At 30.3% G+C, this 23,962-nt stretch overlaps 1 protein-coding gene across 1 annotated transcript; it reads left to right on the top strand.

Moving 5' to 3' along the window:
* Positions 1-10,774: 10,774 nt before the first annotated feature.
* LOC131172572 (receptor-like protein 9DC3) lies at positions 10,775-14,186 on the top strand. The gene is made up of 3 exons (XM_058133677.1): positions 10,775-11,149; positions 12,471-13,667; positions 13,905-14,186. Exons 1-2 carry the CDS (start codon positions 10,867-10,869, stop codon positions 13,619-13,621), a joined length of 1,434 nt encoding a protein of 477 aa, XP_057989660.1. The 5' UTR covers positions 10,775-10,866; the 3' UTR covers positions 13,622-13,667; positions 13,905-14,186.
* The last annotated feature ends 9,776 nt before the right edge of the window (positions 14,187-23,962 follow it).

The following is a 23,962-nucleotide window of genomic DNA, read 5'->3' on the forward strand; positions in this document are numbered from 1 at the left end:
TCGATGTTAAATTTTATAAATTTTTATTTAAAACATAAATTCAAATCTTCAATAATTTCAAATACACACCCATAGAATTTTAGGGAAATAACTTTTGAAAATATATAAAGGCTTCAATGGATTAAGAAGGGAGATGAGTTGATTGAAAAGGACAAGTCAAGTCACTGCCTTTTATCTTTAGAAAATGAATGAGGGAAAATAGAGTATTGAAGCCATTAAAATCCATGCCTTAGTACTCACGGCCATACTTGTATTGATAGAAGCAGCCAACTATTGCTATGTATTTGTATACTTATGGTATGAAAAGTAATACTCTCAAACATTATATTCATTCATCTGAAGCTTGGATTGAGATAGCAATTGTAGCAAGAGACTTTGAATTGTAAACATAATTTAAATTAATTCACAATCTGAAATAACTTAATTTTAAATTATAAAAATAAAAATAAGATATGAGTAATTGATCACAATACAAAAATAACTCTAATTTAAAATCATGTACCCATTTGACACCTCTACCTTTGACATTATAAAAAGAGTCCTTTATAATTAAATATCTGAGATATAGCAAAACTTTAAAGATTAAATTATTTCAAATTGAAATATAATTAATAGAAACTAATTTATTAATAAAATTTAAATTTAAATATTAAATTGTTACTAAAAAATATATTAGTAGTAGACTTTGACTCATTTAACTAAATTGTTACCAAAAACATATATGAGTACCAAATTTGTTAACATGAATGACGACTACCAAAACTCATTATAGTTCTGCCTACCAAAATAATAATAATAATAAGTGTTAAGTCCTATTACTGACTATTTAATAAAAATATTTAATATATTAATAAAATTAATAATAATAATATATTTAATAAAAATATTTAATATATTATTATTATTAATTTTATTTTTTTTATTGCAAAAGATATATTAATTTGACCATTAAATTTATTTTAGAATAAGTTTATTTATAATAAAGACAACATTGTGATCATTTTACCCTACTACGTTTCTTTATTTGCAGTGTCTTTGTTTTTTTTTTTAATTTTTTATTTTATTACTAAACAAAAAACCATTTTTTTTTTAATTTTATATGATATATCGTGAAAATTTTTAAACATGCTATTTCAGTTTTTGTCATTCCTTTTCAATAAGTTGAATTTTATGAATTAAAAGGAATGTTTAAGCCCTATATAAAATTTTATTTAAGCATTTTATTTTATGAATTGAATTTTTAAATTTTAATTTATTTATTTTAAAATTTAAACCACCAAGTATTCAAAATGAATTTAATTTTTTTTACCATTTTTATTTTCACGTTGTTGTCATTTTAATTGTTTTAAAATTATTTAACTATTTAATTACTAAATACGTTTTAATTATTATCTTTCTTATACCAAATTTTAGATGTTTTTACTTATAATAAAATGAATTTTATTTTATACATAATATTATATTAATGAAATATCACGATTTCATCTAATTATAAAAAAATATAATAATAACAAATCATTAATCTATTTTAGTAATATTTTTAGCTTGTATTTTTTTTTTTTTCTTCTGTAAACAGCATTTAAAATAGTAAGATGTGATTGACATCATCATCATTATTATTATTATTATTATCATTTTGTTGTAATTTTTAATTTAATAAAAAAATATTTTCTTTTTTATATTATCTATAGATTGTAACCTGTTTTAAAAGTGTCATTCATGCTCTATTTAATTTTAAAGTAAATTAATGTCTTTAATTTAAACCATTTTATAAGAAGTGTCAATTAAAATGCGTTTTCCCATTTTCATAGGTCACATTCAATTTATAGAATCGGTTCAATGACAAAATTAATATTAAGATATTACGTGATACTATAAAGATTGAATTTGAATCAAATAAATACTTTTAAATTCTAATTTCAAGCTCAATATCAAAAGATATTTGCTGAACAAAAATATTCGGTCTTAATTGGAAAAAAAGAAAGGAGGAGGTGGCATTTTTATATTGATCTGATTTAATCGGTGGTAGACCAATTTTCCATCTTTCTTGATAATTATGTTCTTCGAAAAAAAATAAGTGGTAGACCTTGACTTTCCTTGATGATTAATAAAATTCTAAGGAGACATGTTTTTTGTTGGATATATTAAGGATTTTCTTTTGAATTATTAATTATTGGATCAGTGAAAATAGACCCAGCTGAAAATATGAAGACTCAAAATTCGTAAATAGTTGCCAATGTTAAATAGAATTGGATGGCATAGTCATCTTCGAAATGAAACAATGTTATGCCGAATCCATTGATTCAATTTTTTTTAAACTATTAATAAATAATTTAAATTAATTCACAATCTAAAATAACTTAATTTAAAATTATATAAAAAAAGTAAAATATGAATAATTCATAATAAAAAATAACTCTAATTTAAAATCATCTATCCATTTGACAGTTTTGGCAAAGGTATTTTATTGTAAGATACAACAAAATTTTATGAATCAAATTGTTTTAAATTGAAACAGAGCTGACGGTAAATTTAGACGACAGTCACTAATTTATTAATAAAATTTAAATTTAAGAATTAAATTATTACTCAAAAATATATTAGGGACTAATATATGAATTTTGTCATATTATAGAGATTATTTAATTGTAAATTACCCTTATAAAAATACCAGATACCAAATTGTACAGATTTATCATGGTGAGTTTGGTAATGCTTCCAGTTAGGTGTGACATGCTTGACCTAGCTGCCAATTAGGTGTGACTTGCTTGACCTACAGGCCGTAGTAAATATAACAACAGAGCTAGCATATGGGTATGATGATGCCAAGTTTTTCTTGGTTAATTCAATAAAATAATTTTGCTTAAAGAAAGTAAATACAGAGCATAAGCCACCTTGGTGGGCCGCCCTTTGTATTTTTATCAATTAGGTTCAACTAATTGATAGATTATGTTTTCTACCCATCCAATAAATCCCGTTTACTCAACACAGATATTCTTTTTTTACTCATATGACCAAGATGCAAATGTCACGATTGAATCTGATTCTGATTATTGCTTCTGGATGCTACTGTAGCTTCCCCTGAAACTATACTACCTTGAAGAAAATACAATCCTGAAACTAAACCACTCTTCATGAGTACTATAGAGCCTTTGCACACTTTTAAAACTCCGTTCTCTGCGTGGTATCTGAATCTATGAGAGTCAAGTATTCCACGAGAAATCAGGTTCCTCTTTAGTCTTGGACCATGCAAACACTCTATAGTTCTGACAATGCCATCAAATATTCTTAATTTGATGTTATCAATTCCTTCCACAGATAATGCATATCATTGCCCAGAGAACACCTTACAACTCATTTGTTTGTAAGTGACAAACCAACTTCTGTGTAGACACATGTTATAAGTAACACCAGTATCAAGAATTCATGAATTTTGTCCATGATCCGAACTCACAGATAAAATTTTCTCAATACTGTCATCATCATCAGAGTTGATAAAATTGTCAACCACATTCACAGAACTTTTTGGTTACTTTTCCTTTTTATTTTTTAGCTTGGGACAGTCTCTCCAGTAGTGATCTTGCTCCTCACACTCAAAACAGTTAGCCTTTTTCATTCTTAACTTAGACCTGGCCTTAGATTTCTTCCTGTTAGAAAAACCCTGCCTTGAATGTGTTCTTCCCTACTCACCAAACCTTCTTCCTTAAATATTTCTCTATTATCAGGAAAATTCTTTTTCAACTCCTTCGATTTTAGAGAATTACTAACATTGTCTAGTGAAATACTGTCTTCTCATACAATAGAGTATCAACAAAAGTCTCATAAGAGGATGGCAAAGAACATAACACAATAAGGGCCTGATCTTCACTATCAATCTCAATATCAATATTCTTCAGGTCCATAATAATTGAATTAAATTCATCAAGATGTTCTTTAATAGGTGTACCTTTGCTCATTCTCAGATTGTAAAGCCTTTTCTTCAGATACAGATAGTTGGTCAGTGATTTGATAGAGCATAACTCTTTTAATTTCTTCCATGCTATAGACTCTGAGCTTTCACCGGCAATCTCGCGTAGGACATTATCAGTTACGCTCATGAAAATTGTACTCAAGGCTCTCTCCTTCAGATCAACCTTCTCTGCCTCTTTCATACTTTCTGGAAATTTATCCTCGATTGCTTTCCATAGAACTTGTAGGATCAAGGAAGATTTGATTTTAATATTTCATAGACTGAAACTTGACCCACCATCAAATTTCTCTATCTCATACTTCATTGAAGATGACATCATTTGTAAACTCTAGGTTTTGTGTACAAAGCCCTGATACCAGTTTGTTATAATAGGCACGCAAAACTAAGACACACACACAAATCGCACAAATATACAATATAGAAAAGAGAAGATGAATAACACAGGATTTAACATAATTCAACCGTACGATCTACATCCACGGGCAAAATAAGAGAAAAAGTTTCACTATGATGAAAAGAGTAAGATATAATCACTCAGAACTCTCAAACTCTAACTCCAGTGTATTTTTCGAATACCTCATAACTCTATCGTAAATGGCAGAATATTACAATATTTATACTATATCGGCTCGTGCCCTCCGCTACCATCATGGATATCACTTTTTATCATAATCGAATCGTAGCGCGAAACTTTTAGGTCATGTCATAATTCGAGTCTATGAAAATATATCCAAAATTCAAGTCACAAAAATAACACCTATAATGGCAGATAATTGGTGTTTATCTCTGTGGGATTATCTATGTTGGAAACCTTGTTCTTTGTGAATAATGATGTTAAAGATAAAGAAATTAAATAGAAAAAGAAAATTATAGTGATGAAATTCAGTCAGCGCATTAAATTTGTGTGGATGATTTTTCACAACATTAACAAACTTCTTTTTTTCTCGTTTGTTATTTTCATCTAATCATAATAGAGGGTGAGGCTCCATTTATTTCACCAAAAATATTTTTCTGGATAATTTTCGGTAATATTTTTGGTATTTGAGATACACAATAGTCAAAGAGAAAATTAAGTCATTTTTAAGGAAATTGACTTTCATTTTTTTTATAAAAGAAAGTCATATTTTCTGTTTTTTAAACTTTGATAATCTCATCTCTTGTGCATGTTTAGTGCACCATGGTTAACTTGTGCTATCCTTGACTAGTTTAACATTATTGACTCCGATAGATATCAGGTCACTGGTTAAAGAGTTTGACATCATGGTTGCAACATTTTGCAATTTTATTGTGCTCTTGTTGTTGGGAATATTTGGTTATTGAAGATCAAACTTTCCTTAACTTCATTTGTAGGCATGCTAATTCTGACTTACAAATTTAAGTTTACCCAATGGTGGAAGAATGAATTTAAGTTCCCATAGTTTCTCCCATCAATTTATAGTGTCAAGTGGAAACCCAAGTCCAGGTTTCCTTATCCAACACAGGTGGTTAAGGATAAGATGAAGAGTTCAATAAATCTTGCAAGAAACTATGTTACCCAAACAAAGAATTTTAATGTGTAAATTCATGCTGGCGTAAGTTTTACCCTGTGGTGGAAGAATGAATTTGGGGGGAAATGCAGGAAAAGTCAAGAGGATCTCATCAAAATGCCTAGAAGAAGCACTGAAATCCTTTGGTACTGAGGAAGATCCTTTTGAATTTGTTTCTTTGATATAATCTTATTTAGACCCCACCCGATTTTGGTTTTACCCGAGGGAAAGTCTTTTTTGATATTGGAATCGGCGAGTGAAACAAATTTTTGGGTTGGGTCTTGTCTAATTGTTTATATGATTTGATGCCCAGTGATTTAAATTGACCTAATGAGATTAAATTTCAGTCTAAAGTTATATTAATTTAAAATATATTTTTTAAAAAAATAAATATTTTAACCTGAAAATAGCGTATCCTCTTGAAATTGGTTTGACAATCCTAGAAGTATTTCGGGTTTCGTATAATCGATTTTAAGAGCCCATACTTGAAGGAAAGCAGTTCAATACCTTTGACAGCAGTTTATATGAAGAAAATTTGGGATTATGTAGATTTCCGCTAGAAAAATGTGACAATAGGGAGAGGCAACAACCAACAACATCAAAAGAAGATGATTCTGAATCTAAAACTGGAATTGGATGGAAACCTGAATTTGTAGGGTATGGATGTGAGGATGGTTTAAGGTAAGAGTCGTCGGAAAACCAAAAATATCCAAAACTAAAGATTATTCATACAATAGAGACTTTTTAATACGCACAAAAGGTGTTTATAGGTAATATTTCATGTCTCGCATATAATCTCCTCCTAATCAACTTCCTTTTTTCTTTTTTTTTTTAATTTTTTTTTTTTGGGTGAAATTTCTACCTTGTTAGGCAGATGAAGAACAAGTAAGAAGATCCAAAGTTGTTGGGAAATGAAGATACTGTCTGCATATGAATGTAGGGGCAAATCTAGCACACTTGTTCCTCTTCTTACGCTTCTTTCTTTTTCTCTGTATTTTGTTTAATAAAGAAAGTTTATGTATGTCTAAGGTTGGGAGTTGGTGTGGCATTTGTAACTTCAATTTAATTTAGTTGTCATGTTTTGGGTCATAATTTAATTTAAAATTTAATTAATATTTCAAAATATATAAAATTCAGATGACTTGATAATTATCAATTTTTAGATCAAATTTCTCTATAACATCTCTATTATCTCGTATGGCTTTATTCCATTTATTGGGAAATAATTTAAAATTAAATCAAGCACTAAAAGAAAGTTCCTTTGAAAAAAATGTTCTTAAATTAGATTTATGATGAATCAAAAAAAAAAATATATGAATAATTTTTTTTTTTTTTAAGCTAGATAAGAAATTTATCTTCTTCAAAACAAAACCAAACCAAGCTGATTAAGTGCAATTGATTAAATTGAATCCAGCCACCCACGCCCCCTCTTTGATAACATACCAATCAGAAAAGGAAGAAAGAAGCCATTTTAAGTGAAGACCAAAACGATGTGTAGCAGCTCAAAATGATACGGTGCGCAGCATGTTTAACAGAAGAATAGACTCAAACGAAACGGGGCGTTTTACCTACAAACTCGAGTCATCGAAGACGAAAGAGAAAAGAAGATCAAACAAAACAAGGTTTGTGAGATTGTTAGTTGAAAGGGAATCGCAAAGCAGTTACATGAAATATTTGGCGGGAATTGTTAAGATAAATGGAGCCAACCTGGCAGAGATAATTCTAGAGACTTAGCTGTAGTTGTTCTTCTATCGCCTTGCTTGTTTACAAGGAAAAGAACTCTGTAGAACAGTGACAGTTATTATTATGTTTTTTCAATCAACTGATGATTTCTTCATTTCCCAATTATTATTACAGAAATTTCTCTTTGCAGAAATTTCTCTCTAAATTTTAAACAATAAAAAAATTTAAATTTTAAAATTTTGAAAATAATAAACATTTTAAACATCTGAAAAAAAAAAATCAACCTAATGAATAATTAAATTTAACAGATAAATTAAAATTATTAAAATTGAAATCCCTAAACTTGTAATAGGTATCAATGTTTAAATAGAATTCAGAATTGGATGGCATAATTAGGGGTGAGCATTCGATTCAAATCGAATCGAATCGAATCTAATTAAATCATAAAAATTGAATTACATATTTTAGAAACGGAATCGAATCGAAATAGATGAAAAATCAAATCGAACCTAATCACTCTATTTCGGTTTAGTTCTGTTCAAACTAATCGATTTTATTTTTTATTATTTTTTATTTTAAACTTGATTTTCAAGTTATTTGATTTGATTTTGACCTTAGTTTGAACCTAATAACCATTAATCAATGAAATTAAATAATTTGTATATATAAAATTATATATAATTCATAAATTCTCCATAAAAATAAATCAAATCAAAAATTAATAAAACTATTCGGTTCGGTTCGGTTCGGTTTAACTAATCTTTTTTATCTTCAAAACTGAACCAAACTGAAATAATTAAAATTTTTATAATATAAAATCAAATCAAACTGAATCGAATTATCTTAAAAATCAAATCGAATTATCGAATTAAAACGGTTCGATTTGAACCGAATAATGCTCACCCCTAGACATAATCATCTTGAAATGAAACAGAGGAAGCTGCTAAAATATATAGCATGGACTGGACCGGCCTTTTTATTTTCCTCTCTTGCGTCCAAATATGAATATAAGTCTCAGGTCTTTTATCTACATGTAGGGGTGGGCATTCGAACCGAACCGAACTGAATCAAATCAAACCGAATTAAATTATAAAAATTAAATTTTAAATTTTAGAAACTGAACCGAACCGAAATGGGTGAAAAATCGAATCGAACTGAATCACTCTATTTTGATTCAATTCGGTTTAAACCAATTGATTTTGATTTTTAATTGATTTTTTAATTTAGACTTGATTTTCAAGTTATTTGATCTAATTTTGACTTTGGTTTAAACCTAATAACCATTAATCAATGAAATTAAACAATTAATATATATAAAATTAAATATAATTCATAAATTTCTCATAAAAATAAATCAATTCAAAAATCGATTTAGTTCTATTTGAATATATAAATTACTATTCTGTTCGGTTCGGTTTAACCGATTTTTTTTTCTTCAAAACCGAACCGAAATAACTGAAATTTTTATAATGTAAAATCGAACCGATTAAATTTTAAAACAGAACCAATTGAACCGAATTGACTCGATTCGATTTAATTTTTCAATTTGAACCGAATTCTGCTCAGCCCTACTCCATACCAACAATACAGTGTTCCATAGTCCAGGAGAGCTGATCCTCTTATATTTGATGGCCTTCACTTTGTAAATCCCATTGGGTGGGGTCAATAAATTTGAGAAGCCTGACTTAATGTTATTAAAATTATTTTTAAATTGTCTTGTATGAATTGATCCACTGAGTAAAGGTATATTTTGCTAGGTTTGAATTTTCATTCTCTTAATTTTTTTTATTAAAAAAATTATTTGTAAATTATAAAAGAATTCTTTGTAAATCAAGGCAAATTTATTAGGTGATAAGCAATTCAAAATACTTTTAGGTTACATTCGGATTTTAGAATTTGGATTTGAAATTTAGATTTTAAATATTTAATTTAAAATTCATAAATTTAAAAGATCTATTGTTTTGTTTAGCTAATAAAAAAATTTCATAAAAATAACTAAAAATTGTGATATTATGTAAAACTAATATATTTAATTACAGTGAGATAGAATTGAAATAATAAGGTAAAAATAATTATTTTAAATTTTTAGTTTTTTACCTCATCATGAATACATGGAATTAATATTTTACTCGTGTATTGCACAAATTATTTATTATTTTAATAATATAAATTTATATGCATTTTTGTGTTTTATATTTTTATAATTGTATTATAAAATTTCGTTTATGGTAAAATTTTTAATTAATTATAATTTTATTTTAAGCGTAAATAAATAAATAAGTTAATTAATATATTATTTTTAAATTGTGATTAGTAGCCAGCAATGATTCTTTTATAGGGACATCTATTTGTTGAAATACAATATATACTTATTCTCTTAAATAGATGAGATTTGACAAACCATTTGTCAAATATAAACATCAAGATTTTCAAAATAATAAAAATAAAAATATAATTATATAAAAAATAATTAAATTATCGAAATTAAACAGTGAAAAGAGAAAGATTTTACTATATTAAATATCTAACAGAAGCGAGAAATAAATTTTTTTTTTCTGGTATTAATAAATTTTATTAAATTTTAAAATTTAATAAATAATAGATTATTTATATTTTTTTAATTAGTTTAAATATACTTAATATCAAATAAAAAAAAGCCATATTAATGTTTAATATCACTTTTTAATTTTAAAAATTAAAAAGCTAAACTGACTTAAATGAATTTCAAATAATCGTTATATGCATATTTTTATTTGTATATCAATTAATCAATATCATTTGTCATACAGCATATCAATTAATTGATATCATTTGATAAATGGCATTATTGGCTTGTATAAAGCAGCGAAACATAATGACAATTGGGTGACAAGTGGCATAATTTTAAGTTAATTACTTAAACAGACGGCATTAATTTGTAAACTTTTGTGTATGTTTCATATTAATTTGGATCAAATTCATTTTTATTTAGAATCTTTAAATATTGTATTTAGTCTAAATCTAAATCTATAGGATCAAATTCCTTAATCTAAACATAGTATTAAATTATTTAACATATCCATAAAAGTATTTAAAGTTTAGTTTGAATATAAATTTATGAAAAATTATATATATATATATATATATATATATATATATATATATATATATATATATATATATATATATATATATATATATATATATATATGATGAACACAATTTTTTCATCATCATGACATAAATTATATATGTACTATTTACGTAAGTGTAATGTAACACATTATGAAAGTTTTCAATGTGAATACGACTTTTAATTGTCTAACCGAATACACACAATTTTACTGATTAAAATCAATTTACTTCTTAAATTTTTGTCAATATCTAATCAGGACTAATTATTGGGCCTAATGAGAACACGATTTTTATTTTTGGTTAAAATAATACTAATATCTAACATTAATGATAAAACTTATTCTTCTAAATTCCCCCTAATAAAAAAATTAACTGTCAAATCAAAGTTATAAAAATTAAAATTCCTAATAATAAACAAACCCACACGATATTCATTTTAATTACACAGGGAATGCCATATTGCGGATTAAAAATTCTTGTGAAACGCCGATATTGCCTTGTGACATTATAAATGGCAATGCTTGTGCTCATATTTCTCATCTCCACTTCCGTTTCATAATTCCTTCAAAGAAAATGGGTTGGCTTGCTCGCTTTCTCAGCTTCCTTTTATTTCACTTGTATTTTCATGCTTCTTCTTCTCTATCTTTTTCTTTCAATTCCTCATTTTCGGCAATGTTGTGCCAACATGACCAGAGTCTTGCCTTGCTCCAATTCAAGAAAACCTTTTCCATTAGAAGTGATGCCTCTCCCTGGGAATCGTATTTCCCATACCCCAAGCCTTATCCCAAGACAGAGTCTTGGAAAGAGGGCACAGATTGCTGCTCGTGGGATGGGATCACCTGTGACTTTGAAACTGGTAATGTAATTGGCCTTCACCTTTCTAATAGCTTGCTTTTTGGTACCATCTATTCTAACAATCCTCTTTTCTTCCTTCTTCATCTCCAAAGCCTCGACCTCTCCTACAATGATTTCAACAATTCTCACCTTTCACCTCAGTTTGGCCAGTTTTTGAATTTGAAGTATCTTAACCTTAGCTCTTCTAATTTTGGGGGCGAATTCCCTTTCGAAATTTCTTATTTGTCAGATTTGGTGTCTCTTGATCTTTCTTTGAACGATTTTTTGATACTAGAAACCACTATTTTCAACAAGCTTGCTCAAAACCTAACCCAATTGCAAGAATTGGACTTGACTTTTGTAAACATGTCTTTGGTCGCACCTAGTTCCTTGATGAATTTGTCTTCTTCTTTGACATCACTCAGACTTGGGTATTGTGGATTGCACGGAAAAATCCCAGATATCAGTCATCTATCCAAATTGGTTACACTTCATCTGTTATTTTGGGATTCCTATGGTGGTTTGATGATAGAAATAGAACCAATGACCTTTGACAGGCTTGTTAGAAATCTTACCAAGATAAGGGTCTTTCGTTTACGTGGTGTAAACATGTCGATGGTGGCACCTAGTTCTTTGATGAATCTCTCTTCTTCTTTATCATCACTTGCACTTATCTATTGTGAATTGCAAGGGAAATTCCCAGACAACATAATTCAACGACCAAACCTCCAATTGCTCGATTTATGGGGCAATGAACATCTCACTGGCTCCTTAACTCGGCATAATTGGAAAAATTCCTTCCGGCACTTGGATCTTTCATGGACAAAAATTCCAGTATATTTAGACTATGATTTTATCGGAAATTTAAAGTCTTTAGAAACTTTGGGTCTCAGAGGCTGCAACTTTTAGAGTTTCAAATTTGGAACTGCTAGGTGAGTTGACGCAACTCACTGAGCTGGACCTTTCCGATAATAGTTTCACTGGTCAAATTTCATCCTCATTTGGAAGCCTTAAGCAACTCTCCTCATTGTACCTCTCCTATAACAATTTTAATGGTCAGATTCCCTCTTCATTTGAAAACCTTAAACAACTTCGTTCCTTGGACCTCGATAACAACAATCTCAGTGGTGAAATTCCTAATTATTTTACGAACTTCACACAACTTTTATCGTTATCTTTATCAAATAATCGGTTTACAGGCCCCATCCCTGTCCAATTAGGCAGGCTTTCATGTCTAGTTAACATGGATTTGTCCAATAACAAGTTGCATGGCCGAATTCCAAATTCAATTTTCAAACTTGTGGACTTGACTGTTCTCATTCTTTCATCCTATAACTTGACAGGAGAAGCCTCTTCTGCAACTTGCAAGCTAAAATCTCTTCAAATTCTTGACTTGTCAAACAATAGTTTGAACGGCTTCATCCCACAGTGTTTGGGAAATTTTAGCAAAAGTCTTTCAGTGTTGCATTTGGGCATGAACAAGTTTCATGGAACCATCCCTGAAACATTTTCAGTAGGCAGCAGCTTGAGATATTTGAACTTCAATGGCAATCAATTACAGAGGAAAATCCCACTGTCCATCTCCAATTGTAGAAATTTGGAAATATTAGATCTTGGAAACAATAATATAGATGACTCATTCCCGCATTTTCTAGGAACTCTTTCGAATCTGCAAATTCTAATTCTAAAATCCAATAAACTCCATGGTTTGGTGAAAAGGCCCACTGCCAATTATTCGTTCTCAAAGCTACGAATTTTTTATCTCTCCAGTAACATGTTTAGCGGACCTTTACCTGCAGAGTATTTCAATAATTTCAAAGCAATGGTGAACTCTGATGTGAAAATGGAATACATGGGGGATCCAAATAATTCTTATGATTATTCTGTGAGTCTGACACTCAAAGGATTGGAGATTGAGTTGGTGAAAATCCAAACGCTTCTTACAACCATTGATTTGTCTGGTAATAAATTCACAGGAAAAATCCCACAGTTGATTGGAAAGCTTAAATCACTTAAGCAACTCAACTTATCTCACAATCAACTCACAGGCAATATTCAACCATCATTGGGGAATTTGAGCAATTTGGAATCACTAGACCTCTCTTCAAACCTTCTTGTTGGAAGGATTCCAATGCAATTGGTAGATTTGACATTTCTACAAGTATTTCGGGTTTCACATAATCGACTTAAAGGACCCATACCTGAAGGAAATCAATTCAACACATTCGACAACACTTCATACGAAGGAAATCTGGGATTATGTGGATTTCCACTAGAAAAATGCAACAGCAAGGAGAGCCAACAATCAGCAGCATCAAAAGAAGATGATTCTGAGTCTAAAATCGGATTTGGGTGGAAAGTTGTGTTGGCAGGGTATGGATGTGGGGTAATATTTGGTATAGCAATGGGATATGTTGTGTTTAAAACAAGAAATCCTGCATGGTTTGTGAGGATGGTTGAAGGATTTCAAAAGCCAAAAAGGTTCAAAAATTAAGATAGTTCATACAAGAAAAACTTACTAATGGAGTTAGCGTTTTCAGGTAATATTTCATGATATTTCTTGTTTCATAATCTCTGCTTCATATATCAACATAATTTTTTTTTTAATTATTCGTATTAATTGTTAATCGACACTATACTTGACCTTATTTTTCTGTTAAGAAGTAGAACTATGAGCTTGTGTCATTATAATTGCAAGTAATTATCCATTTGGCATAAAATTTATACAGTTTTTATCTCTTTTGTGGTAAATTCTTACTTTGTTAGCTACATTACAGCCAAACAGAGATGCAGTCTGAGATGTAATGTGCAGGAAGTCTATGCATAGCAATAGCTGGATCAGAATAGCAGCTCTGGAGTGAGGGACAAATCTGGAGTCAGAATTATGGATTAAAGTTTCTGTTGTTACTTCTTTCTTTCTGTTGTTTTCGTGATAAATAAAGATTTTCCACAATTATATTCCTTGGGAATTATTGTGGAAACTCTGTATAATCTGATGTTGTAATGTTTAGACTGAGTTCCTTTCAAAATTGGCCTAATGTATGGAAGTTTATCAGTAATCTTTTCTATTTAAATAACAATTAAACATGGCATAACTTAAAAATTATAAATTAATTATCATTTCATTTATCTAATAATTATCTTTTCTTTCTTTCACCACTTGGGTGGATAGGTTCGAATCAAAACGAAACCATCCCAAGATTTTTGCATCAACCACTTGTCTTTACAGAAGCAATAAACTATATTATGTGCTTGTACACATTTGGTTGTTTTTGCGAACCCTTCGGGAAGTGATATTCCCAAACATTACACTCATGTCTGGGCTGAGTTTCATTTCCCATTGGCCTTAATTATATGTTGTTGGTTATTTTTATACATTTCTTTTTTAGATTTACACATAGTGAGGCTACAGAGCATTAGCAAGTGTCTTGAGTTTGTTGGGCTTGGCATGTTCTTGACAGCCTGTGTAGTTTAAATTGAAGGCTTCAATTCAAAATTGAGAGAGCCCAGACCATGTTTTGGTTAGGGGACAGCACTATAAACAGACATTTTTCATCAATTGGAGCCCAAAATACTTTGTTACTTGTGTAATTTGTTAATATTTTACTAATTCTCAATTCCCTCAATTAAGATCAATATATTAATTTTAATACCATGCTGTAGTAAACCCTTAGTTTTCTTTATTTGTTATAGTTATGGAGAAGATTAAAGAATTCTAAGTAGTACGAACTCTATACACATTTCTTTATGTATTACAAAGGTTTAAGCAATAGTATAATACCAATTAATTACTTTATTAAATTAAACATTATTTCTCTTCAAAAACATGACTTTATTGCAAAACAGCCAATACATGGCTGTATGACATGAAATAATCAATTGCTTAAACTATATAATGAGTGAAGTCATTCTTATTAGAATAGACGAGTCAAGAAATTGTTTAAAGGAAAAGAAAGACTAGAAACTAACATCTGATAATTTGCAAATTCATTCATGGGATTATAAATAGCAATACTCAAACACATCTTTCTTATGTCAACTTTCAAATTTAGCTTTCCACTTCCACTTCTAAATTTCTCCACGAAAATGGGGAGTCTGCCATGGCTTGCTCACTTTCTCTGGTTCCTTTTGTTTCACTTGCATTTTCAAGCTTCTTCTTCACTATCTTTTTCTTCCAATTCCACTGCTTCAATGTTGTGCCAACATAACCAGAGTCTCGCCTTACTCCAGTTCAAGAAAACCTTTTCCAATTGGAATTCCCTTTATACCAAAACAAAATCTTGGAAAGAGGGCACAGATTGCTGTTGGTGAGATGGGGTCATTTGTGACCTAGGTACAGGTAATTTAATTGGCCTTAACCTTTTCTGCCAGCTTGCTCTATGGTACCATCCATTCTAATAATAGTCTTTTCTCCCTTCGTCATCTCCAAAAGCTTGACCTCTCTTTCAATGATTTTAACAACTCTCAAATTGTATCTCAATTTGGCCATCTTTCAAATTTAACATATCTTAGCCTATGTTTCTCGGATTTCGTGGGCCGAATTCCTTTAGAAATTTCTTATCTGTCTAAACTGGTATTTCTTGATCTTTTTGGGAACTATGATTTGATATTAGAAACCACTTCTTTTAAAAAGCTTGTTCAAAACATAACCCAGTTACAGGAGTTGGACTTGAGGTTTGTAAACATGTCTTTGGTCGCAACTAGTTCCTTACCTAGGCATGATTGGAATAATTCTCTCCGGTCCTTGTCTCTTTCTAGAACAAAGATTCAAATACATTTAGAACATGACTTTATCAGTAATTTAAAGTCTGTGGAAACTATGGATCTCAGTACCTGCAACTTTGAAGGTTCAAATTTGGAATTGTTTGATAAGTTGACCCAACTCATTGAGTTGCGCCTCTCTCATAAAAATTTCATAGGTCAAATTCCATCTTCACTTGAAAATCTTAAGAAACTCTTGGAATTAGACCTCTCTCATAACAATTTCAATGGTCAGATTCCCTCCTCATTCGAAAACCTCCAACAACTTCATGTTTTGTACCTCCAAAATAACAATCTGAGTGGTCAAATTCCTACTTACTTTACAAACTTCACACAACTTTCTCTTTTCTCTTTATCAAATAATCTGTTTACTGGCCCCATGTTCCAAGTAGACAGGCTTTTAAGTCTATACTACCTTGATTTATCCAATAACTTATTAAATGCAACAATACCAGCCTCTCTGGTTACCCTACCTCGACTGTACACCATAGTCCTCAACAGTAACCAACTCACTGGTAATTTTGGTCCATTCAAGGATAATCAATTGGGTTATTGATTTAGGCAATAACAAGTTGCATGGCCCAATTCCAAGTTCAACTTCCAAACTTGTGTACTTGAGTTTTCTCAGTCTTTCATCCAATAAATTGGTAGGAGAAGTCCCTTCTACAATATGCAAGCTGAAATCTCTCCATATTCTTGGCTTGTCAAGCAATTGTTTGAATGGCATCATCCCACAATGTTTGGGAAATTTTAGCAACGCCTTTTTGATGTTGCATTTGGGCATGAACAATTTCCAAGGAACCATTCTTGAACCATTTTCAGTGGGCTGCAGCTTGAGATATTTGAATTTCAATGGCAGTCAATTGTGAAAGAGAGTCCCACTGTCCATCTCCAATTGTAAAATTTTGGAAATCTTAGATCTTGGCAACAATCGTATAGATGGCACATGTCCTCATTTTCTGGAAACTCTTCCTGAGTTGCAAGTTCTAGTGCTCCAATCCAATGAACTCCATGGTATGGTGAAAGGATCCTCTACCAATTACTCGTTCTCAAAGCTACAAATTTTTGACCTCTCCAATAACATGCTTACTGGGGCTTTACCTGCAGAGTATTTTAATAATTTCAAAGCAATGATGAATGTTGATGTGAAAATGAAAAACATGGGTTCACCAAATTATAATTATGATTATTCAGTGAGTCTGACGCTCAAAGGATTGAAGATTGAATTGGTGAAAATTCAAACACTTCTCACAACCATTGATTTGTCAAGAAACAAACTACGATAAAATATGAAATGGATTTAACTATTTTGTTACTGCTTAATACTCAAGTCAGCTCAACTCAACTAAGTCTTTATCCCAAAAATTTATTGCGGTCGGCTATATGGATTCTCTTTCTCCACTCTAGATGATTTTGGTTTAAATCCTTGGAAATGTGTAATGCTTCTAGGTCATGTTGTACTACTCTTCTCCAAATCAATTTAAGTCTACCCCTTCTTTTCTTTATATCCTCTAACCTAATGTGTTCTACTTGTCTAATTGGAGCTTCTGTAGATCTGCGCTTCATATGACCAAACCACCTCAATCTCCCTTCTCTCAACTTATTCTCAATTAACACCACTCCTACCTTTTCTCTAATACTCTCATTATGGACTTTATCTAGTCTAGTATGGTCACTCATCTACCTTAACATTCTCATCTCCACAACTCTTATCTTAGACACATGTGACTTCTTCATTGCCCAATACTCACTGTCATATAATATGGCCGGTCGTATGGTTGTACGGTAAAATTTTCTTTTCAATTTATTGGAAATCTTGTAATCACATAAAACTCTCGTGGCACGTCTCCACTTCAACCATCCGACTTTAATACTATAACTAACATCCTCCTCACATCTCCCATCTACTTGAAGGATTGAGCTGAGATATTTAAAGTGATTACTTTTGGGCAATACCGCTCCATCCAAACTAACTCATTCCCTATCACCAGTTCAGCCTTCACTGAACTTGCAATGCAAGTATTCTGTTTTTGTTCTACTTAACTTAAAGCCCTTTGACTCTAGAATACTTTTCTAAAGCTCTAACTTTTTATTGACTCCTTCTCGTGTATCATATATCAGAACTATATTATCCGCAAATATCATGCATCAAGGGATACTCTCTTGTATATGTTTCATCAATTCATCTAGAACTAATGTAAAAAGGTAAGGGCTTACAGTTGAACCTTGGTGTAACCCAACTGAGATAGGAAATCTCTTGTGTCTCCTCCCACTGTACGCACAATAGTAGTTGCTCCTTCATACATATCTTTCAACACTTGTATGTACCTAATAGATAACCTTTTTTATTCTAACACTCTCCATAAGACATTTCTTGGAACACTATCATAAGTCTTTTCCAAATCGATAAAAACCATATGTAGATCCTTTTTCACATCTTTATATTTCTCCATCAAGCTTCTAATGAGAAAGATCGCTTTCATAGTTGAACGACAATGCATGAAGTCAAATTGATTGAGAGAGATAGAAGTGTCATGACGTAGTCGATGTTCCACAACTCTCTCCCACAACTTCATAATATGGCTCATGAGCTTAATTTCCCTATAGTTTGAGTAACTCTATATGTCTTGCTTAATTTTAAAAATAGGTATTAAAATACTCATCCTCTATTCATCAGGCATTTTCTTTGAGTTTAGAATCTTATTAAACAATTTAGTTAATCGTGCCACTCTCATATCTCCCAAACACTTTCACACTTCAAATTTTGTCACTACTTAATAATGGGAGATAATTGGTGTTCATCTTTGTGGGTTTACCTATGCTGATAATGAAATTCACAACTCACACCTAGGCAGGGGGAGGTGGTTTATAGGTGGTTATGCAATTTTTGCCTTTAGCATCACATGATAAAAGGTGCTGTAGTTGATTTAGATTTTTCAATTTCTCAAGTTGCTAATACAATGTGTTCCTATATGATTATGATCGAGTTTATAACAGATGGATCATGATGAACGAGAACTGTGCTAAGATTCTTTGCCTTTTTTGATATTCATATGTATGTTTCACTTGATTACTTTTGCTTGTCACAGCTTTCTTGAAAAATAAGGTCGAAAAGTCGAAAAGCTTGTTCTTTGTGAAAAATGATGTTGAAGATAAAGTACCTTAAAAATAAAGTTATAGTGATGAAATTCGGTTAGCATATTACATTTGTGTGGATGATTTTTCACAACAATAATAAACTCTTTTTTTTCTCGCTTTTTATTTTCATCTGATCATAATAGAGGGTGAGGCTCCGATTATTTCATGAAAAATATTTTTCTTGAAAATTTGTGATGTTTGAGGTACACACTAATCAAAAAAAAAAAAGTCATTTTTAAGAAAATGATTTTTATTTTTTACAAAAGGAAGTCATATTTTTCGTTTTCTAAATTTTGATAATCTTATTTCTTGTGCATGTCCGATGCGCCATGGTTAACTTGTGCTGTCCTTGACTAGTTTAACATTATTGACTCTGATAGATATCAGGTCACTGGTTAACTTAAGTTTTACATCATTTTTGCAAAAATTTGCAATTCTATTGCGCTCTTGTTGTTGGGAATATTTGGTTATTCAAGAGGATCTCATCAAAATGCAAATTCTTTGGGACTGACGAAGATCTTATATATCCTAGTAAACTAGTACATTTGCCTTGTAGTATATTGCATCAAAATGAACAAACTAAAAAAAATCACTCTACTTCTTAAATTTTTGTTAATATCTAATTAGGACTAATTTTTGGGCTTAATGAGAACACAATTTTTTATGTTTTTGTCAAAATAATACTATATAGTATCCAATATTAACAATAAAAAATTATTATTTTAAACAATGAAAAATTTTTAAATTATAAAGTGACAAAATATTTTAAACATTAAACATCTAAAAAAAAAAAAATTCCCCCTAATGGGAAAAAAAAAAAATTAAATGTCAAATCAAAATTATTAAAACTAAAATCTCTAAACTTGAAAATTGGTACCAATGTTAAACAAAATTTGATGGCATGGTCATCTTGGAAAATAAAATAGAGGTAGCTTCTAAAATGCATAGCATGTACCATCGTCCTGGGCCGGCCTTTGTGTTTTCCTCTATAGGTCCAAATATGAATTTAGCGGAGTGTTTGATAAAAGGTTAATAAGAGATAATTATTACTATATAAAATTTAAATTTAGATGGAAACCTATATTGAGAGTTGGTGTGGCATTTGTATCTGTTAATACTTCAATTTAATTTAGCTGTTATGTTTTGGGTCATAATTTAATTTAAAATTTAATTAATATTCCAAAATATATAAAATTCAGATGACTTGATAATTATCAATTTTTGGGTCAAATTTCTGTATAACATCTCTATTATCTTGTATGGCTTCATTCCATTTGTTGGGAAATAATTTAAAATTAAATCAAGCACTAAAAGAAAGCTCCTTCGAAAAAAATTGATGTTGGAAAGCTTGTTCTTTGTGAAAATTGAATTTGAAGATAAAGAAATTAAAAAAAAAAAGTTACAGTGATGAAATTCGGTTAGCAAATTAAATTTGCGTGGATGATTTTTCACAACATTAATAAACTCTTTTTTTTCTCATTTTTTATTTTCATCTGATCATAATAGAGGGTGAGGCTCCATTTATTTCACAAAAAAAAAAATGTTTTTTCAAAATTTTTTGCGTTTGAGGCACGCAATGGTCATAGAGAAAATTAAGTCATTTTTAAGGAAAATAACTTTTATTTTGCACAAGAGGAAGTTATATTTTCCATTTTCTATACTTTGATAATCTCATCCGTTTATTTCATGAAAAATATTTTTTAGAAAAATTTTTGGTGTTTGAAATACACACTGGTCAAAGAGAAAATTAAGTTATTTTTAAATAAAATGACTTTCATTTTTCACAAGAGAAAGTTTTATGTTCCGTTTTTTATACTTTGATAATCTTATTCGTTTATTTCATGAAAAATATTTTTCAAGAAAATTTTTGGTGTTTGAGATATATACTGGTCAAAGAGAAAATTGAGTCATTTTTAAAGAAAGTGACTTTTATTTTGCACAAGAGGAAGCCATATTTTTCCATTTTCTATACTTTGATAATCTTATCTCTTGTGCATGTCTAGTGCGCTATGATTAACTTGTGCTATCCTTGACTAGTTCAACATTATTGACTGATAGATATCAGTTCACTGGTTAACTTAAGTTTTGCATCATGGTTGCAAAAATTTGCAATTTTATTGCATTCTTGTTGTTGGGAATATTTTGGTTATTGAAGATCAAACTTTGGGAATATTTTGGGAATATCTCAGTAAGCAATATTTTCCATTTTCCAATCACAATTTCCTAAAACCAATTTCATTCACACTATAACAATATTCGATAATTGTTGAGATAAAATCAATATTTGATAAACATAATATATGAAGAAAATAAAATCATTTAATCATTTGGAATAAGTAAAACAATTATTAATTAAGAATTAGTTGTGCATAAACCTCTCTTGCTTGCCTTAATTCAATCTCCTCTACTTCCTTCCTTGGAAGGCTCTTTTCCCACTGAAATACAAAATTAAAGTATTTCAATACCTATCCAAATCATTCCTAATAATAATTCTAAGAATTGAATTCTTCATCTTAAATTTACTTATAAGGTCTCCTAAGTTGAGTTCTTTGTGTTTAATGTTATGGTGTTACTATTCATTTTACTAGTTAGGTAAAATATTGACTTTCTCATACATAATAGATATACTAATTTTAAATTCATGATCATACCACATTTTGCATCACAATTTCGTTGGCATTAGTTGCCAATTGAAATTCAAAGCTTATTAGAATAAATCTCAAAATTTCAGATTTGATCACCAATGTTTATTGTTTCATTGGATCAATATACAATAGAAATTTAGCTAAATTTTCTTCATCAAAGTTATTTCTTAATGTGTCTAGTTTAATTCTCTTTTTGAATCACTCTATTTGGAGTTTTATAGCTCAAGTTATGGCATTTTTACTATAATTGGCTAGATTGGTCACTTCCAGATTTTCTGGGTAAATTTTGGTTCTGGTAGATTTGATAACCTGATTTTGGTTGGCAATTTGAATAGATTATGGTTAGACTTTGGGTTTATGTTCTTCATGGAAGTTATTCAATATGTCTAAGCTTTCCGATGGTTGAAAAATCGGGTCATTTGGACCTCTCTACACAAAGTTATGGCCAATTGAACATGTATTGTTCATTTGGTCAATTCTGTCCAGAAACAAGGCACTAATTCCGAATTCAACTAAATTTTAAACCAACTTATGGTCACTTTTTGGACAAAGTTTCTTCATAAAAAATGTAGCATTATGATCCTAATTTCATGTCCAATTGGCCTCACACCAATTGGAGCAACACAATTCAACTTATAACCTCTTAAATAAACAGGGGTTAGGTTGTCCAGAATTCAACAATTTCATATCCTCAACTCAACTCAATTCCAATCATCAATTCACAATTCAAAACACCCTAATTGACCAAAATTAAGCACCAAAACATCAATTGGTCAACAATTCTAAAAATCGCCAAATTTCTACCAAGACCCTAGTTTTCAAGAACCCTAATTTCCTAATTACCTCAATTCATGCAAATTTACATACACTAATCACTTATACAACATCATTTCACCATGAATTCATGTTCAATTCATTTAGAACACATCAAAACCATAAACTTCAAGGGCTGGCTGAAAATTCCTAAGTTCCCTAACATGTAACTTTTGTCTCAATTTCAACAATTTCTCACTCAAATTAAGTGCCAAATCAAGAATAAAGAGAGAGAAATGGAAGGATTTTCACCAACCTTTTTATGGAGTTTCCAATTCTTCACTTCCCTTCTTCCTTTTTGTTCCCAAATGGCTTAACAAGGTCTAAAGGTGAGATTTTGTGTTAGGATTTAGGGGATTTATGGAAGAGAACCAAGGAATTCAAGCTTTTAAGCTTTAATAATGGAGGAAGAAAAAAGAAAAGAGAGAGAATGGAGAGAAAGTGTTGCACGGCAACCAAGGAAGAAGACCACAATTTTATTTTTTTTTCTTTTAATTTGTCTTTTTAAGTTGACATTTATCCTATAATTTAAAAATTTAAATTATAGATTTTTTTATGAGGTCACACTTATTTAACCATGATGTCATAACACTTTAATTTTAAATTTTCTTTTCTTTTGTTTTTCCTTTCCTTCCCCAACTCTTCATGTTTTTAATTATTTTTCACAATTTTAATTTCCTACATTTTAATGGATCTTTAGACCAAGAGTCACCTCTAAGGGTGAATTGACCATTTTGCCCCTTATTGGTCTGATCTGTTTTTCCAATAGCACTAGGTTACTTCTTAAACTCTGATTCAATTTTTCGAACTGGTTCTCTATTCTTTTCTGTGATTTTCACATTACCATTAACTTTGCAATTATCCCTAGGCCTGGGGTGTCACAGGTTCTCACATGAATTTAGGGCAGCAATTAAGCTCGCAGTCACTTCTCGGTTCGGTCACCCATCGCTGTAGCCTCGGCTCATTTAACCCATCATGCTTTGTTTTCTTTATTTCCTTTTTACCTTCATGTAATTGCTATTTATTTTTATTTATGGCTTTTCTACGTGACTTAATTATGGTTTTGAACATCCTATCTATCTGGACAGATATCAGTCACTGGAATAGTAGACTATACAGAACTGCCTACTTTAGATCTCGGTGCCTGCAACTTTGAAGGTTCAAATTTGGAATTATTTGATAAGTTGACTCAACTCATTGACTTGTGCCTCTCTCATAATAATTTCAGTGGTCAAATTGCATCTTCACTTGAAAATCTTAAGGAACTCTTGGAATTAGACCTCTCTATTAACAATTTCAATGGTCAGATTCCCTCTTCATTTGAAAACCTCCAAAAACTTCATGTTTCGTAACTCCAAAATAACAATCTCAGTGGTCAAATTCCTAATTACTTTACAAACTTCACACAACTTTCTCTTTTCTCTTTATCAAATAATCTGTTTACTGGCCTCATGTTCCAAGGAGACAGGCTTTTAAGT

Source organism: Hevea brasiliensis, chromosome 14 (genome assembly GCF_030052815.1).
Source record: "Hevea brasiliensis isolate MT/VB/25A 57/8 chromosome 14, ASM3005281v1, whole genome shotgun sequence".
Taxonomy (NCBI): Eukaryota; Viridiplantae; Streptophyta; class Magnoliopsida; order Malpighiales; family Euphorbiaceae; genus Hevea; species Hevea brasiliensis.

What these genes read in the sequence shown, in the direction of transcription:
- LOC131172572 (XM_058133677.1), top strand. Translation starts at nt 10,867, where the DNA reads ATGGGTTGGCTTGCTCGCTTTCTCAGCTTCCTTTTATTTCACTTGTAT. An exon ending in CACCTGTGACTTTGAAACTG is followed by an intron (nt 11,150 to 12,470) that starts GTAATGTAATTG and finishes ATAACTTGACAG; the next exon opens with GAGAAGCCTCTTCTGCAACT.